Source organism: Mizuhopecten yessoensis, unplaced genomic scaffold, assembly GCF_002113885.1.
Source record: "Mizuhopecten yessoensis strain PY_sf001 unplaced genomic scaffold, ASM211388v2 scaffold2957, whole genome shotgun sequence".
Lineage (NCBI taxonomy): Eukaryota > Metazoa > Mollusca > Bivalvia > Pectinida > Pectinidae > Mizuhopecten > Mizuhopecten yessoensis.
The window spans coordinates 4,403-6,395 of NW_018404804.1; the positions used below are offsets into that span (position 1 = coordinate 4,403).

General features: G+C 38.8%; 1 protein-coding gene across 1 annotated transcript; it reads right to left on the bottom strand.

The window, feature by feature from the left end:
• Window positions 1–287: 287 nt before the first annotated feature.
• On the bottom strand, window positions 288–1,765 carry LOC110446724 (the record flags this gene model as incomplete). Its single annotated transcript, XM_021492004.1, has 3 exons — window positions 1,619–1,765; window positions 1,344–1,440; window positions 288–423 (listed from the first exon to the last, which is right to left on the bottom strand). Coding segments are annotated over exons 1-3 (316 nt in total), but the record flags the coding sequence as incomplete, so codon positions are not given.
• Window positions 1,766–1,993: the final 228 nt, after the last annotated feature.

The following is a 1,993-nucleotide window of genomic DNA, read 5'->3' on the forward strand; positions in this document are numbered from 1 at the left end:
ATGACACACGGTATCTCTATCACTACCCCGGCTACTAGCACACCGGATGTCTATTACAACCCCAGCTACTACCACATGGGTTGTATATCACTACCCCGGTTACTGACACACGGTATGTCTATCACTACCCGGCTACTACCATACGGGATGTCAATCACTACCCCGGCTACTGACACACGGNAAAAGGTACATTAATTTTCGAAAACATCTTAACTAATAGGTAAACAGAACACTAGAACTGAAATCTGTTGCTTTATTTAATATTTTAACTTTCGCTGGTTACTTACGAGCTCTCCATTCTTGGAACATTGACACGGCGGCTGACCATTTCTCTTTGACGACTTTTCCGATCGACGGCGCATAGCCCAACAGCAGAGTTAGAAGCACACACAGCAGATTACAGACTATCTCATTCCCAATTCGCTAAAAAAAGTTAAACCATAATTGTTTTGTTGAAATTGTACTATAATACAACCATTCAATGTTCCAGACCAGCAAACTCCTACGATACCGACTACGGAAAAGAAAGCCGTTTTTGTGCCAACTGGACGCAATGAAAGCATAGACGGCGGGTGATAAAAATTGCGAAATACACACAGCTAAATCATATTAAACATATTTTATTGTAATTTATATACAATGGGAGTTGGGCACAAGTTTAACACCTTATATTAAGACATTTCCCTACGACACATTAATACAAATTTTCAAGATGACATGTATCATATATATATTTACTTTGGCTTTAACTAAGAGAGAGAGCGAGAGAGAGAGAGAGAGAGAGATAGGAGAGAGAGAGAGAGATTTAGTTGGTAAACATATAGGAGTGCAAGAAAATATTCTCAAAATATGTTAGTATTTAGAATAAATTGCTGCGTCTGTTTGGCTACTAGGAAGTTTTCTTGATAGGACAATTCATTTTTACCGTAAAGTAGTGGCTGCAAGTCAAATGGAATGAAATCTTAATTCTTAATTCGCGGTAGATTTAATTCTCTGATCCGCATAATTATAACAAACAAACAAAAGTGATATGTATCTTCTATAGAATGTTCACATTGACAGTGCTGAAAATCACTATAATAGGTGTAATACTTTGTGAATAGAAGAATCAGATAAGCATCATCTCAAAAATGCTCTTACTTAATTATTAGTAAAAAAAAGTGTTGACGTTCTTGTAACAAGAGAGGAAAAATGCACGCCCAGGCCGGAGTTCGAACCCAGGAACCTCCGAACTCCAGACGGATGCTCTACCAATTGAGCGATCTGGTCGCCGACAATCGACCCAGTCCAGTTCTACTACATTTTCATAACAGTCATTAAAATAACAAATATGTAATCCTTACCAATGTCAGATCGGCAGCCTTTGGACAGACTTTCTCAATTTCTCCAGCGTTGAAATAATAAAACAATCTTTTGGCATATCCTGGCTCGGGCTCCACGCTACAGAGGTAAAATTACAAACTTAAGATTAACTATATTTCCAAACATTCAATATCAACACATTCGTAATCTTGATTAAGCTATTGGCATTTATTTGAGCGCCGTGAGGTCTTTGCGTAATGTCAAGTCAAAGAATAACATATAAGATTTCATCCTACCTTTTCTGATCCAAACTTACCACGTAAGGTCCCGATATACAGCAGGCCCTTGGTGCATGGCGCACATCATTACCACAAATATCAAGAATATCTTGATATTCATTGTGGTAATCGAAGATTTAAACAAAAGTAGTAAATATCAGGGGAGAAACTGATCATCTCCGCCTTCACCGATTGCTAAGCAGCTTAGCAACTGGTATGTGACGTCACAAGTGGGTATCTCTTTTGTATCGATCATGACGTCATGCTGTTGTCTTTTACCTAAAAAGTGCAAGCGGTTACACGTTGGTGACAATGTGTATGGTACCAAAATGGCTTCTGTTATGAGTCGAACCCTGGACAAGCGGCAGTGAGTGATTCTAGTAGGAGTCGAATAGCGACAGGATAAGTTTACC